At 50.2% G+C, this 15,786-nt stretch overlaps 1 protein-coding gene across 1 annotated transcript in view; it reads left to right on the forward strand.

The window, feature by feature from the left end:
- The first annotated feature begins 102 nt into the window (after positions 1 to 102).
- Positions 103 to 15,786, forward strand: part of PAX8 (paired box 8) — a 44,765-nt gene continuing 29,081 nt past the window's right edge. Inside the window, exon 1 of the mRNA XM_047853101.1 lies at positions 103 to 157. Within this exon, the coding sequence (XP_047709057.1) occupies positions 103 to 157 (55 nt within the window). The remainder of the gene's footprint in view (positions 158 to 15,786) is intronic.

A 15,786-nucleotide genomic window follows, 5' to 3' on the forward strand; every position in this document is an offset into this window, starting at 1 on the left:
GTTCTGGAGGCTGAGAGTATGAGATCAGAATACCAACATGGTGGAGCCTGGTGAGGATGCTCTTTCTGGCTTGTAGACTGGGACGTCACACTGTATCCTCACATGGCCTTTACTTGGTTCCTGTGCTTGGAGAGAGAAGGATCTGGTGTCTTTTCTGGTAAGAATAAGCGTTATTATAAGCTCTAATTATAAGCACTGATCCCATCATAAGGGTCCACCCGTGGGGTGCCTGGGTGGCTCCGTTGGTTGGGCGACTGAGGTCATGATCTCGCCATTCAGAGCTTGAGTCCCATGTCAGGCTCCATGCTGACAGCTCAGGGCCTGGAGCCTGCTTCAGATTCTGTGTCTCCCTCTCTCTCTCTGTCCCTCCCCCGCTCATGCTCTGTCTCTATCAAAAATAAACATTGAAAAATGAAAACAAAAAATAAGGGTCCACCCGCATGACCTCATCTAACCCTAATTACCTCCCGAAGGCCCCACCTCCAAATACCATCACACTGGGGATTAGGGCTTCAACGTATGAATTTGAGCGGGGGGGTGGGGGGGTGGGAGGGTAGGGTGGGGGGTGGGGGGGGTGGTAGGGACACAACATTTAACCCATGACACCAGCCATAGAAATCATCATCTACTTTTTCCTCTTTCTCAGATTCACAAACCACATGGCCCACCACTCTCTAGAGATGCTTCTCTTCCCAACCTCTAATGCCCTGAGACTGTCCCCTCTCCTCCTGACCTATTTCTCTAAGTGGGTGCCCAGTCTGGCCCCTGGGCCTGGATCACCTGAGGGTATACTCTAGCTCCTAAAGAAGCATCCAGGGTCCCTCTACTCTCTGCCTCTGACTCCCCGCATGCCTGCACTTGCCTGGCAGTGCCCTGCACAGGTCTCTGACCAACACCCTCCCCCCGCCCCCGTAGCCCACGCTTAGCTACTCCGGGGTCCTGTGACACACCCTCGCCCTCTCACCCAATCATTCATCCCCTGGCCACATAAGCCTTGAGCTCTAACTCCAAATTGTCTCAAAGGACATTTGTACTCTATCTTTAAGTTTAACGAGTGAACATGCATGGAACCCTTCAGTAGGTTCTGGGCTTTGGGGTTGCAGAACTCAAGACACCCGGCCTCCACCTTCTTGCTGACATTCTAGAGAGAATGGAAACAAATTAGACTTTCAGCCACAAGCCAGGAGAGAAAGGAAAAACCTCAGTCCAGATAGACACAAAATGCTGAGCCCGTGGGAGAGGAGGATATACGGGGCAATGATCGGGGCAGGGGTGGGTGCCTGCGCCGAGGCAGGGGCAGGATTCCATCAGAGGACTCTGGGAGGGACCAGCAGGAGCAGAGATGTGGAGTCTTAGGTGTGTGTGCAGCCGGCAGGGACCAGAGTCAGCTCTGGGCAAAGGATACACAGCAACAGAACGTCAGCTGGGATTTATAGGGGGCTTTGACCAGAGAGGCCAGGCTAAGGTGTTGTTGATACAACCCTGCTGTCAGGGTCAGGAAGCCTGGGCCAAGTGCACTCCATGTACATGTTTGGGAGGGTTTTACTCACCGTGCATGAAAACTTGCATCCTCTCCTGGCTTGACTTCACACTTCCCTTGTTGATTTTCATAGTCCCTTTAGCTCTCTTGCTGGAGCCACGTACCTATTTTATCCTCTTTGGGCTTTGTGGTATTTTTATTAAGGGGAACAGCTTGGCAATAATCTGTGATAGCTAGATGATTCGCATTACCAAAATGTTCTGATTTCTCTCCTCTCCCATCCCTGTTCCAGAGTATCTTAGCCTGGTGATTTTCCAAAATAATCTTAGAGTCCTGTTTGTGCTTCCTTTTCATCCAATCATTAACAGGTGTTTGTGGGCAAACCGCTGGTATACAGTTTGAGAACATTCTATCCCACTTCCCTGACACTGTTTCCCACAACTTCCATATGCAAACCCATGTTCCAGCCAACTAGTCTTTGTTTCCAAAACACATCGTATGCAGTCCCACCTCTGTGCATTTGCCCATGCGATGGCAGCTGCCTGGAACATCATCCCTACTCCTACCCTTTAGACAAGGTCCCACCCACATTCCACTTCCCTAACCCGACCCTTTCTGCTCCCCTCAGCTTTAGTGACCCTCTGGTCTGTCTCCCCACTGCACTGGCCTCCGAGCTAGGCAAGAGCGAGAACTCTTTGTTCTCTCTACATCCCTAGCACTTGGACATAAAATCCTGTATCAAACGAGGGCTCTGAAAATGCCTATGATGGTAGTTTTTTTTTAAGCTTATTTATGTATTTTGAGAGAGAGAGAGAGAGAGAATGAGTGGGGGAGGGACAGAGACAGAGGGAGAGAGAGAATCCCAAGCAGGCTCCAAGAAGTCATCACAGAGCCTGACATGACTCTATCTCACAAACCACGAGATCATGACCTGAGCTGAAATCAAGAGTCAGATGCTTAACCAGCTGAGCCACCCAGGCACCCCGATGATGGTAATTTTGACATAATCCTCCAACAGCATGTTTTTGTTTTGGAGTTGACCTACCTCGTACATTTGAGCTTAGCGAATAAAGCCTTCCCAACGTGAAGCGCACTTGGCCCTTTCACACGATATTGCCGCAGGCCCCCGATGGGGGCTGTTGAGGTTGGGCCGCAGTGACCCCTGGAAATAGCAAGTATTGGCAGGCCTGGGCAAGACCGGCCCAACAGGGGTCCTTCCTCGTGGATGTTGGGCACCAGCTTGGCAGGGCGAATGGCCAGATTTAGGGCCATCTGTAAGGACCAAAGCTTAGAAGATTCTCTAGGCTATGAATTAAGTGCCCCAAACCCCTCTGGCACATAGGAGACATATGCTAGGTGCTTAGTAAATATTCACTAAATGAAATGACCGTTTTAAAAATCTGCTTTATACAAGGGTTTCTCAAGTGTGGTCTTCACTCCAGCATCAGAAGCTCCCGGGGCTCTATTAACAGATGTAGGGCCCTGGAGTCTGCACCCATCACAGGTGCCCAGTGATTCTGCTGTGGATCAGCTTTTGAGAACCACAGATCCATAGTCAGCCCACCAAGGCCCAGCCAGAGGTCTTTCACAGGTAGAGACTGTCAAGCCAGCCTGCCGGGGAGACAGCCCTTCTTCCTGCACAGCAGCCCTGCCTCACCGAGATTTCCCATCTGGCTGTGGGCAAGAGTAGATCAGACTGACATACAGTCTCAAGTCTGCTCTTAGCTGGCTGTGCACAAGCCAGCGCACACGCTAGCCCCACCTCTCTCACAGAGTTATGAAAACCCATCTCCGATAAAAACCAAGGCCCGATTGCTATTTATTAAATTTAATTAAATTTAAGAATCACTCATTTGCCAACACTTTGAAAGGGCGCTGCAAATGTTAGGTGAGTCCATAACCAACCCTTAAAGTCAATCTGGAAGGTTCTTGAAAGCGGGAGAGGCCTGGAGGTCCTGATTGACTGGGGGTTGGGGGGCAGGTACCCAGCCTGGCTGGGCAAGAGTGATGGACACCTACACGGAGGCTTTGTTATGCTGATGTTGACATTAAAGAAGAATTTGCCTCATGATAGAAGGATCTGGAATGGAGACCACAATGGTGGCTCTGTAGGAACCATAGTGAAGGCAAGAGGAGAGGGGCACATAGAGAGGATCAGATGTTAGAAAGTGCCCTCTGCCTGACTGAGCCTGCCTTATACTGTGAAGTCACTTGGAGAGGCAGCCAAATATCCCAGGAGAGTAGCCCAAGGACGCCTCCCTGAACCTGCTGGATCCAGTTCAGAGCTAGAACCCTGTTGATCTGTGCATTCGTTTGCTGGCGCTGCCGTAACAAAGTACCACAAACTGGGGGGCTGAAATAACAGAAAGTTGTTGTCTCACGGCTCTGGAGGCTGGAAGTCTGAGATCAAGATGCTGGCAGGATTGGTTCCTTCTGTGGGCTGTGAGGGGGAGTCTGTTTTTCATGCCCCTCCCCCAGCTTCCCGTGGCTTGCTGGCCATCTTTGGTGTTCTTTGGCTTGTGGCAACATAACTTCAGTCTTCGCATGGCATTCTCCCTGCGTCATCACTGTGTGCCCAAATTTCCCTTTTCTTAAGGACGCAGTCGTGTTGGATTAGGACCCACCCTAATGACCTCATGCTGATCATTTGCAAAGACCTTATTTCCAAATAAGGTCACATTCTGAGGGACTGGGGGTTAGGACTTCAACATATGAGTTTTGAGGGGACACAGTTCAACACGTAACAATCTGAGTGTTGCAGGTTGGTGATCTGGGTCAGCCCTCCACCCAGCCCTGAATGGACCCTTGGCTGCTTTAGGTCCAAATGACACCAGCTGTAGAAGCATCTGTTGGGACTGACAGAAGAGGAGGAGAAACCAATATGGGTTCTCTAGAACTTTTCTTGTGGTGTCCACCCCAGTGCTCCCACAGAGGAGAGGACTCTGCTTCGTAAACCCGGAACCTGCAGACAAGACCCTTGAGTCTGGGTTCACCACATAAGCAAATAAAAATGACAAATGAATAAGCTGGTAAGAGGAGCAGAAATGTTTTTCAGGGTATGCTGAGATTCAGAACACATTCTGCCCAATCCCCACACTGTTCTTCCTCCTCTGTCTGCCAAGCTGGCCCCAGCCAAGGTGGTGCCCAGGTCCAAAAGGGCCTCCTGGAGGGTGGAACCAACAGGGATTTGGGTCAGAAAACCTGAGTCTTGACTGTGCCATGAAGTGAGTCTGTGACATTAGACGGGTCACCTCCCCTTCCTGGCCAAGAATGCTCTGGAAGGGCCCACAACTCTGGCATTAAGATACTGCCCATGGCCACCTCCATAGTCAGTCAGCCAGAGCGTCTCTCTCTGTCATCATGCAGGTCACGTGGCAGCCCAGGGGGCCCACTGTGTGCCACTTTCCCTCATCTTCCTACAGGTGGCCTCAGGGCCACCCACTGGTAGCTTCCTGTGTGGAAAAGTTGCCCAACGTCCCGCCACAGAGCTCTCTGTGCACACCCTCCCGGGGGTGTCTGACCTCCGCTCCCAGGCCTGAGGGCATTCCTGGAGTGGCAGCTGTTGGATCGGGAGGACAATAAAGATCATTTTCTGCCTTCAGACCAGATGAGGAAACTGAGGCAAAGCCAGGTAGGGTCACAGAGTGGGTGGAACCCAGGTCTCAGCACCCCTGTTCCCTCCCCTGAAACCATAACCTGCAGGCTGAGTCTACCTCTGCCTGTCCCCTCCTGGTTCCTTATGCAGCCGTGAGTGTGGCTTCTAGAGTGTGTAATCCACTTCGCTATGGTGCCAGGGGGGCTGGCTATGGTTCTGGGGGCCCAGCTGCCATCAGGTGTGGAAAACACAGATACGCGGTTTTGTCACACATTTTGCTCGGTGTGTCGGGCTCAAAAACGCGGTTCCTCTTCATTTGTTCCTACCTGTTTTGCTCCACAGGATGGCCAGGCTCCCCTTCTTCCCCTTCCCACCTCAGCCCTGAGGGCTCTGCACCTGCACACACACACACACACACACACACACACACAAAACCCTTCCAACTGCCTCAAGTTCAGACCAAAGCTCACCCTTTCCAGCCACCTCCTTGCTGAGCTTGTCAGCCACCTCTTATCTTAATTAAGACCTTAGAAGCATAGAATCCCCATTAGAGAGAATCTCCAAGGTCATTTAGTTCAACCCTCTAGGTGAGGCAAAATTTCCCACTTCTCTTCTTCATGTGATTTCACTTCTATTCAAGATGTCCTTCGAACCTCTGGCCTCTCAGTCACTGCAGTTACCCCACCTGCCGGCCGCTGCTTCCTTCCCCCCTCCTTCTGCCTCTCCCTCTGCCACCAAGTCCTCCCTTGTTCACCAGGGGTCCTTCAAGCTACCTGGCCTCTTCCTCCCCTCCCCACCTCTGGGTGATTTTTAAGTCAATGTCTACAACACCCACATTTATAACATTATAACTTTAAGCTATAGCACCTGGCCTAACGTTACATAACATATGTCCTCAGGATGTGAATTATTGATGATTCATCCTCATACACACACACACACACACACACACACACACACACATGTGCACACCCCCCACCATAGATATTCCACAGGCTTGTCGAAAGAATTGAAGGAGATGTGCATGTGAACGGATTTTAAAATTTTAAGGTTCTATAACGTGTCAGGGATTATTAACTTGTAAGTTTCTCAAGGGCAAGAACTGTGTCTTCTATGCAGAAACCATCTCCCCACACACATCCAGCCTGGAATATTATTAGACTTAGAGGGGGTACTCATTGAATTGAAATCTAACGAACTGAAAATCGCTTTAACATAGACCCATATTTTAAAAAACAACATTAATATCCCCAGGCCTCTGACCCCAGGGAGGGTGATAGAAAGGTGGGGCACAGTGATTTGTGTGGCTGCTGGGCTTCTAAGTACGTGCCCAGGGCGTGCTGGCATTGTCACCTCTCAGGTCTCCCTACTCCCCCCCCAGATGCAGAGGCCCGAGACCTTTCTCCTATAGCCCCTGGTGTGTCACTTCCGGAGAGTCTGGAGACATCTAAACTCAGTGAGAAGGGCCGAGAAGAATGACCTCTAATCAACCTCCAGCCAGCACTGGAGGTCCACTGAAGCCTCTGACCAGAACTTTATGTTCAATCAATTAATTAATGCTTTCAATAAGCATGTATTGAGCATCTAATGAGTGGATATAAACTCTGGGCAATCACCAGAGGAACTTTTTAAAATACAGATTTAGGGACACCATGGCAAGAGAGTCTGGTTGAACTGACCAGAAGTAGAAAGTTTGCAAATGCCCTAGGTGATTCCAACATGCAAACAGGTGGGAGCATGGCTGTCCCCCTACAAGGCAAGCTTATATGGCCAGATAGGACACTGCACCTGCCTTCAAGGAGCTAGGCATCTAGCTATGCAGACAAAGCATCGACCCCGAGAGAGGCCTAATGAGATTCAGATAGGGGGCCATGGACAGGGGCAGTCGGGGATGGGGGAAGGTAGGGGATAGTGGAGGTCCCTGACAGCTGTCCCTGACAGCTGGTCCAGGAAGGCTTCTATCTGGGGGAACGTGAGTGCAAGGTGAAGATTAGCCACCCCAAATTCACATCCTCAGAGAGGAGGCTTCACCTCTTCTGGGAGAGGAGGCAGCGTGCCTCTAGTTGGAGAACCAAGGAAGGAGGAGAAATGGTACCCAACCTTAATCACAGGGACAAAGTGGCCCATCCACTGTGTGGCTTACCGATGTAATGTGTGGATCTGAGAAAGCTTGCAGAGGCTTCCAGAAATCTCTGAGACAGCCCCAGCGGGGAGCCTAGCCAGGGAAGCCTCGGGTTTGGCGACCCTTCAGAACAGCCCGTGTTTTCCCACGTGCCTCCAGCTCCCCAGCCCCTGAGTTCCAGGCATCCTGACTGCCTTCAGGACAGGGCAGGGCCTCACGTCAAGTGGGACTTTTCTTAGGAAGCTTAAGGGTCTATTGACATTTACAGCAGCTCCATCCTCGGAAATCCATGCACTGGGGCCCTTCCCGGGAGGGAGGTGACAGGGTTAATCTAAGGGCTGGGGGAGGCGGAGAAAGGCCTTGAAACACACGGTGAAGCCAACCAGATTAATAGAGGAAGAGAGAGGGGGGTAGACCATTAGGAAGACAAAGAGAAAATCATGCTGGAGCAATAGAAAGGGAAATCTAATATCAACTAGGGAAAAATAAATGGAGATTAGGGCAAACAAATTAGCTTTAATGGGTTCAATGCTAATACAAGAATAACAGCCGAGCTGCGAATGCCTTTGAGGGGAAGATGGGATAAAGAACCTGAGCAGTCATGCAGGCAATAAAGATGATGCAGGGAGGGGGTCGGCCAAAGGAGCGCAGAGGCAGAAAGAAGGGAACGCTCAGGGTGAATGGGCAGGGGAGAGGTGGTGGGAGGGCTCTGTCGTCTTTGACGGGACTGGGGCAGGGAAAGGGCTGGGAGGAAACGAGAATGGGAGGCGCAGGGGGAGTCAGCAAGGGCTGGAAATAAAGGAAAGGAAGGCAATCAAATGAGAGGGCAGAAGGATCAAACCCAGAGCAGGAAAGACTGGGCACAAAGGCAGTGGCGAAGCATGGAAATAGAGTGCAGGATTAACATGAAGAGTACGGGGAAATAGAACGGAATTCGGTTAGGGGCGCCTGGGTGGCTCAGTCGGTTAAACATCCGACTCTTGGTTTCGGCTCGGGTCACGATCTCATGGTTTCATGGGTTCGAGCCCCGCGTGGGGCTCCGTACTGGCAGTGTGGAACCTGCTTGGGATTCTCCCTCTCTCTCTCTCTCTCTCTCTCCTCTCTCTCTTCACCTCCCCCACTCATGCTGTCCCTGTCTCTCTCAAAATAAATAAATAAACTTAAAAAAAATTTTTTTTAAAAAAAGAACCAAATTTATGACTAAAGAAAATTATAAAAAAGGAAAGATTAGGGCCTCAACGAAATGAAAACCTGAGGAGGATCCTGAAGTGGGTTTTGGAACGTACCCCTGTTTGGTAGGTGATGTGAAGACACTGTGGCTCTTAGAGGAGGGGCTGACTGTTCTGGAACCACCCCGTGCTGCCAGGGGCGGGGCCGGGGGTGGATGGGCCGAGCGGCACCTGGAGGCCCTATGCCTGAGTCTCAGTTCTGCCCCTTTGTAATGATGCAGCCTTGGGCAAGTTCCACAGGGCCTCTGCTCCCCATCTCCTCATCTGTAGAATGGGGACAATGTGCTACCTACCTCAAAGGGTTGTCATGGGAACCAATGAAAAGATGCACTTGGAGTAAGTACCTCCTGCAGATGGGCTCTTAGTATTATTCCTAAGCATTGACTAATGGGGGAAGGAGGTTGAATCCTGAAAATAACCCTTGCTTCCTTCCTCCTTCCCCTCTTTCCTCTTCTTTAAGTCCAACACTGGCAAGACACCAAATTTGTCTCTTTCCCAGCTGGAGACTAATCCAGGGGAGACCTCTTTCCCCACCCTTTGTCTCCCTCCCTCTGCCCCTCCCAGCCCTCTCTCCCTGTTGAGGAGGAAAGAATAGTGCTAAACCCTCCCACCCTCTGGGCTGATCTAAGGCAGAGCTTCTAAGGGAGCCAAACTTCTTATCCTATTGTTCCTAAGGGCCTGCAGGGACCCTCAAATTTACCGGGATGACAGGATGAGAGAAGCTGGGAGCTGGAGCTTGTCCTCATGGCCTCCCAACCTGGAGACCTCTTGGGCTTCGTTAAAGTGCACAGAGGCACAAGAGGGACAGAGCCCAATGGACCAGGAGAATAAATCAACATGGACAAGCCCAAGAATCTATGAATAACCATCTCAGCAGGGGCTCCAGGAGCGGGGAAGCCAGAGCTGGGATTATTGCCTGTCCCTTAAGGCATTCCAGAAACTTCCAAGAGCAAGATAATGACCAGGCCAGAATAGGCCTCTTCCCTTTCTTTCCCCTAGGAGCAGTGACTCCTTTCGGCAGTTACCACCTCAGGGTTACCTCAGTGTTTCTTTGTGCTCTGTTTACAGCCCTCCAGCAGCCAGATAAGCAAGCTCCTACATTGAAGCATCTCTGCGGAAATACCTAAGGACAGGTCTTCTGACTAGACACTGACTGATAATGCTACTTAATGTCAGAGAGGTCTGAGGAAACAGGATTCCAGGACTGGCTTGGTCGTGTCCTTGGCCTTGAACACAGAGCACAGTGCTGAGCTTCTTGGCACTGAGACCTGGGACAGCAGTTTCTTCTTTTTTTTATTTTTATTTTTTTTAATGTTTATTTATTTTTGAGACAGAGAGAGACAAAGCATGAACGGGGGAGGGGCAGAGAGAGAGGGAGACACAGAATCGGAAGCAGGCTCCAGGCTCTGAGCCATCAGCCCAGAGCCCGACATGGGGCTCGAACTCATGGACCGCGAGATCGTGACCTGAGCTGAAGTCGGACGCTCAACCGACTGAGCCACCCAGGCGCCCCACCAGTTTCTTTTTTAACAACTGGATCCTGTTAGATGTAAAAGCAGCGCTGAGCCAGAAACTTCTCCTCAAGTGTGCCTCTGACTCTGGGGTGTCCAGGTCCCAGGAGGGGTAGCTGTTGACATGACACAGCAGTCATCCCTAGCCCGAGCTCTCTCTTGTGGCTCCTTCCCTCGGTGCGCACTTTAGTCTCCCCACCAGAGCCGTAAACTCCGTGAGAGTCACTCTGTGTAGGTGTCCCCGCATCTTTCTCCATAGGCCCTCCAAGGCCGGGGTTAGAAGGAAAAGGCTTCTCACCTTGGAGCCTGCAGGCCCGCCTTGGTGATAGTCTCCCATGGGAGTGACAGGGAGCCCCTGCAGACCAAATAGGCTGTAAGTGAGCCATGACAAGTGCCCACACATTTCATGCTGACGTCAAAGGCTTGATGTAAAGGAAGGCCTCTGTGTTCATCCCGTGGCTCCTACAGGAGGGCAAATTTCTCGTTTCCTGGACTGTGATATCTGGACCCCTTTTAAAATAGCTCGTGTCTAAGAGAATATGACTTTGCAAGACAGAATTCTGCTTAGCGCGAAGAATGTGTGGGCTTCACTAAGCTTGTTTGGGGCCTGTTTACTTTCCTTCCTGTCCCTCTGTCCCTCTGTCCTTCCCTCCCTTCCTTCCTTCCTTCCCTTCCTCCCTTCCACCCTCCTTCTTTTCATCTCTCTCTCCCCTCCTTCTTTCTTTCCTTCCTTCCTTCCTTCTTCCCTCTCTTTCCTTTGTTTCTTCTTTCCTTCCCTCTTTCCTTCCTTTCTTCCAATAATTAGCCAGCATCTATTGAGTGCCCACTGTGCATCAAGGATTATACTAGATATTAGTGCTTCGGAGATATAAAAAAATCATCCCTCATGGGGCACAGTCTATGTAGCAGGACACAGCCAGTATAAATAGATGCATATTCTGCCACGTGTAGTGGTAGAGACTATGTCCCGGCATGTTTAAAAGGAAGGACCAGAGACAACAGGCAGGAAAGGCAGGGAGACTTCCTGGAGGAGGTAGCTTCCTGAAGTGACTCAAGGTATGCGTACAAATCAATCAGGAGACGGTTAGGAAAGGCCACTCCAGGCATGGAGGACGGCACAAACAAGGACACAGGGGAGGATTTGGATGCTATGAAAGAGCTGCATGCAATTCCGCACTGCTGGGCCATCAGAAATAAGGCTCAGGCAGGTAGGAATCGAGGCTGGAGAGGAGAGGTGAGCCAGAGTCAGCTCACATGGACCTTGTCCTCCAGATTTAGTAGCTTAGACGTCACCCATAGGAGATGGGACCACACCCCAGCGGGTTTCTTCAATACCGGGGGGCACACGGTCAGACTCGGGTTTTAGATGGGTTGCTCCCCACAAAAGGCCATGTGTGCATACTGAGAGCAAAGACCAGTGAGTCCAGGGGACTAGTTAACCCCCACCTTTGTCTCAGATTATACATCACTTAGAGAGATTGTCTTTGGTCACCTGGAACTAATTCTATGTCTCACCCTCCACCCCCTTATTCTTTAATACTGCACCCTATTGTGTCCTTCTTAGCACTATCCTAGCAAGAATTATCCATTTATTTATGCGTTTACTTTTTGAATATCTACCTATTTCTAGACTAGGGGCTCCATGAGATCAGGCATCAATTCTTTTTTTTTTTTAATTTTTTTTTTCAACGTTTATTTATTTTTGGGACAGAGAGAGACAGAGCATGAACAGGGGAGGGGCAGAGAGAGAGGGAGACACAGAATCGGAAACGGGCTCCAGGCTCTGAGCCATCAGCCCAGAGCCCGACGCAGGGCTCGAACTCACGGACCGCGAGATCGTGACCGATCAGGCATCAATTCTATATGATCAGTCCCAGTAAAGTGCCTGGCATGTGGTAGGTACTCAATGAATACACGTTGAATGGATAAATGAATATTTGGATGTGTGAACACTGGAGATGGCTAGGAAGGTACTGGTTAGGTAAATATTTAAGAGGTAAAAATGTCGTGGCTGAGTGAGTCCTCCCTATGAGCAGAAGGGAAGACACTAAAGACCATTAGTTCTTTCATGTGGCACATATTAATTGAACACCTAATACCATTTAATAATGAACAGAACAGACCCGGTCCCGCCCTCATGGAGCTTTCGATCTGGTGGGAGAAGACAGTCATTACTCCTGTATATAATCATGCAAATGAATGTGAAATTAAAATTTGAATGACTGCATTGCAAGAAAGATAAACGATGTCATGGACGGTGTCTAACCACGGGCCCTAACCTACTCTGCAGGGTAAAGCAAAGCCACCTGGATGAAGTGACTTTGTGCTAACCTATACAGGATGGGCAGGAGTTAACCAGATAAGAGGGGAAGAGGTTCCCTCGGGCAGAGGGAACCGTGTGTGCAAAAGCCCCAAGGCAGAAGGACGCACTGGTAGCTCTAAGGTCACGCCGAAGCCAATGAGGGAGGGCACGGTGCACATTGTGGTTGAGGGTGGTGGGAGATGAAGCCAAAGGCAGGCTCTGTGCTTGCGTGGCAGCTGGTGCTTTTACTGACCAAGACAACACTAGAGAGGAGGCTCTTTATCACCCAACAGGAGATTTCCAGTAGGAAACTGGATATAAAAGGAAGGGGAAAGTTCTGGGCTGGAGATCCCAGGGATGCCCATGGGGCCATCAGTACATGGGTGCAATGAGAGTGGGCGTGTGATCACCAAGGATGATGGTATAAAGTGGGTGAAGCACTGGGGTTTGAGAAAAGCCTGAAAAAAAAATATGTATATATATACATATATAATAGAACAAATGAGAGAAGAGAGCCCAGTAAAGAGAAACAAAAGCAGGTCTGAAGGTATAAGAAACCAGGAGACAGCATTGTCACAGAAACTTCTTTAAGGGGGAGAACCTAGCACGGAACCACTCGCCGTCCATCCAGTACCGAGTTTGAGCACACGCTAAGCTGGAGGCACACAGTGAGTTGACCACCGAATAGCAAGGAAGGAAATGAAAGAAATAGGAACAGCAAGTATGACTACTTCTCGAGAAGTCTGGTTGAAAACAATCATCAGAAAACATTTCATAGTCAACGAGGGGAATATTGGGGGGACGGGGAGGGGTTGGGGAAGCGGCATAGAAGAATGTAATTGAGTTTGTAGGTACAGGGAAAGACCTAGTAGAAAGGGAGAGGTAAGTAACACAAAAGAAAAGTGAGGAGGGGCGCCTGGGTGGCTCAGTCGGTTAACCATCCAACTCGATTTCGGCTCAGGTCATGATCTCGTGGTTTGCGAGTTCGAGTCCCACATTGGGCTCTGCGCTGACAGTGCGGAGCCTGCTTGGGATTCTCTCTCTCCCTCTCTCTCTGCCCCCTCCCCCCGTCTCTCAAAATAAATAAACTTAAACCAAAAAAAAAAAAAAAAAAAGAAATGTGAGGCTAATTTATGGAGTAGGGTTCCAGAACGGGTAGAAAGGCGAGGCATCAATGCAAAATGAATGAGAAGTAGAAGCAATAGCTTTACCTAGCTACTGTCTCTGCCCCAGTCAGTTAGCCTTGGGGAGAGAAGTGCAAGGCACAGACACGAAGGCCACGCAGCAAGACGGGGCTAAAGCCAGATGCGGAAGGCTGTCTCTCAGCATGCCCACCCCTTTTGTGCTAGTCTAAGTCCTAATGTGCCCAGGGAACCCATAACCATGGATGCCAGTGCAATCTGACGTGCAGACTTGGGGTGCAAGATGGAACAAGAGGTTGGAACACTAGGTTTCTGTGGTCCTGGAACACTTCCTTTAGGAATGGTTTGAGGCCCTGGCCTTTATTCCAGAAAGGCACCAGGCCAAGGGGAGCAGCTGGGAGGTTGCAGTGGGTGAGCACTGCAGGCCCGGCGAGCGTGCTGGGGAGGGACATCACCACCGGGCTAAGTATGGCAGAGCCCAGTTAGCATCGGCAAGGCTGTTCCTCCGTGGAAGGGGAGTAGGCATGCTTGATCTAAAGGACATCCCAAGGCAGCCACAAGCCCCTCCCGCTATAGTCCTACCAAGGGTCAAACTTCCACCTTGACACCCTTTGGAGATAAAGCAAAAATCCCTAGGGAGTTACATGGAAATTCTCCCAGAACAACACATTGCACCAGTGTCACTCTGGGACCGGGCAGAGGCGTGAGGAATGAGACAGAAAGAAAGAGGAGAGTATTGGAGTCTGCCACTTAGAGATCCCACAGTGGAGAGTCAGTGTGATGTGACCATCACAACAGCCCCACACGTTTGAAAAGCATTTTTCTATCTCATGTATATACTGAAGCATTAATTCGACTTTTATGACAGGTGCCAGGTAGACAAAGACAGCAAAGGTCCTGGCCTTGAGGAGGGCCCTTTGGAATATAAATAAAGAGACTTATCAGTGCCCTCAGTGACATGACAGAGACTTGTATAAAGGACTATGGGCCCAGGAAAATTCTCCATGTGTCTTAAAGGTCTGGGATTGGTACACGTAACAAGAATTTTAAGCGATGAGCGTCTTTCTCTTCCTCCTACCATTCCTGTTCCTTAGAGCTCTATACCGAGTGAAGAAATTACCAAAGAAAATCCTAATGCCTTCCTGAATGGCACTTTTCCATAGTATACACTTCCGGACAGCAGGTTTCATCTGGGGTTTTGCAAGGATCAAAACCCCTCAGTGTCGAAACCCCTCAGTTTCCTTCTGTGGCCCTGGGAAAGTCGGCATCCCCTTGTCTGAGGGCCTCCGCACTCAGAACCTGCTCGTGTCTGGCCAAGCAGTCTTGTCTTCCTCTACCATACCCACCCATGACGCTCCAGACCATGCAAAGGGCCTTTGCTTAGGAAGCTTCCAACCTCTTTCGGGTTCACACCTTCCCACTAGTCCAACCAGGAGCTCTCACTCATTCCCGGCTTCCGGCCTCAAAGCCCACCTCATCCACAGCTGCATGGAAAGGTGGTCAGCACGGTGGGCGGCCCAGCCCATCCCGGTGCAGGAAGGAAGGCTGCACCCACCTCTGGGCATTTGGTGGTGACTCACCCAAAGGACTCCACTCCCCCACACCGGACATAGGAAGGACAAAAGTCCTTCCATTACGGGGACTCAGCTCAACGCCTCAAACCATACGGGCCATCTCCATCTTCTGTTAGGTAGCCTGCTACCTGTCTGTCCTACACCACAGTAAATGTCTTCCAGTGCCTTGAGAGCGCCAAGACCTTGTGCATGGATTTATTTTCCTGTGGATACTTCTTCACCTGGTAACCTCCTGGTCATTCCTCCCTGCAACTTCCACCCGACCACTTATGGGCTCCCCTAACACCTGAACTTACCTTTTTCAAGAAACTTCTCCCTCACCATGGTGATTCCCAATTTATGTGACTGCATCCCCCAAAGATTGTAAGTTCCTTGAGGGCCCGGTTTCCTGTCCTATTCAAGATGGCATCCTCAGTGCTCTGTACCTGAGCCGTGGTAGGCACTTCATACGTACGCGTTGAGATAAAAAGAAATGAAAATTTTAACATACAAATAATATGAATTATTATTCTTAGAAGGTAGGGCTGAGGTGGTAGATGTACAAATATTTAGTTCCTCTCAGTTTTCTTTCCCTGCCATTGTCCAACCTAAACCGGTGGTTTGCAACGTGTGGTCCCAGACAAGCAGTATCGGCAGCATCTGGGAACTTCGTAGAAACAAATTCATGGTTCCACCCTCGACCCGCTGCTTCAGAAACTCAGGGCACTGGGCTCATCAGCCTGTGTTTTTAAAAGTTCCCAAAGTGATTCTGATGCAAGCTCAAGTGTGTGAACCACTGCCCCAGTCCTAGGTCCAAGCTTGGGACATAACATTCAACCATGTGAATGTTAC

Source organism: Prionailurus viverrinus, chromosome A3 (genome assembly GCF_022837055.1).
Source record: "Prionailurus viverrinus isolate Anna chromosome A3, UM_Priviv_1.0, whole genome shotgun sequence".
Lineage (NCBI taxonomy): Eukaryota > Metazoa > Chordata > Mammalia > Carnivora > Felidae > Prionailurus > Prionailurus viverrinus.